The following is a 230-nucleotide window of genomic DNA, read 5'->3' as shown; positions in this document are numbered from 1 at the left end:
CAGGTTTCGCGTTCCCCGAGTGGGCGTACAAGGCGGAGTCGAGCCCCGGGTCGCGGCAGATCCAGCTGTGGCACTTCATCCTGGAGCTGCTGCGGCAGGAGCAGTACCGGGAGGTCATCGCCTGGCAGGGCGACTACGGCGAGTTCGTCATCAAGGACCCCGACGAGGTGGCCCGGCTCTGGGGGGTCCGCAAGTGCAAGCCCCACATGAACTACGACAAGCTCAGCCGC

At 66.5% G+C, this 230-nt stretch overlaps 1 protein-coding gene across 1 annotated transcript in view; it reads left to right on the top strand.

The window, feature by feature from the left end:
- Positions 1–5: 5 nt before the first annotated feature.
- LOC113980186 (ETS translocation variant 3-like protein) overlaps positions 6–230 on the top strand; it is a gene marked incomplete at both ends in the record, with an annotated part of 513 nt that continues 288 nt past the window's right edge. Inside the window, one exon of the mRNA XM_027707416.1 lies at positions 6–229. Coding sequence (XP_027563217.1) covers positions 6–229 — 224 coding nt within the window. The remainder of the gene's footprint in view (position 230) is intronic.

This window comes from Neopelma chrysocephalum, unplaced genomic scaffold, assembly GCF_003984885.1.
Source record: "Neopelma chrysocephalum unplaced genomic scaffold, ASM398488v2 Primary Assembly neopelma1_92923, whole genome shotgun sequence".
Lineage (NCBI taxonomy): Eukaryota > Metazoa > Chordata > Aves > Passeriformes > Pipridae > Neopelma > Neopelma chrysocephalum.
This window is presented reverse-complemented; position numbering and strand designations above follow the sequence as displayed.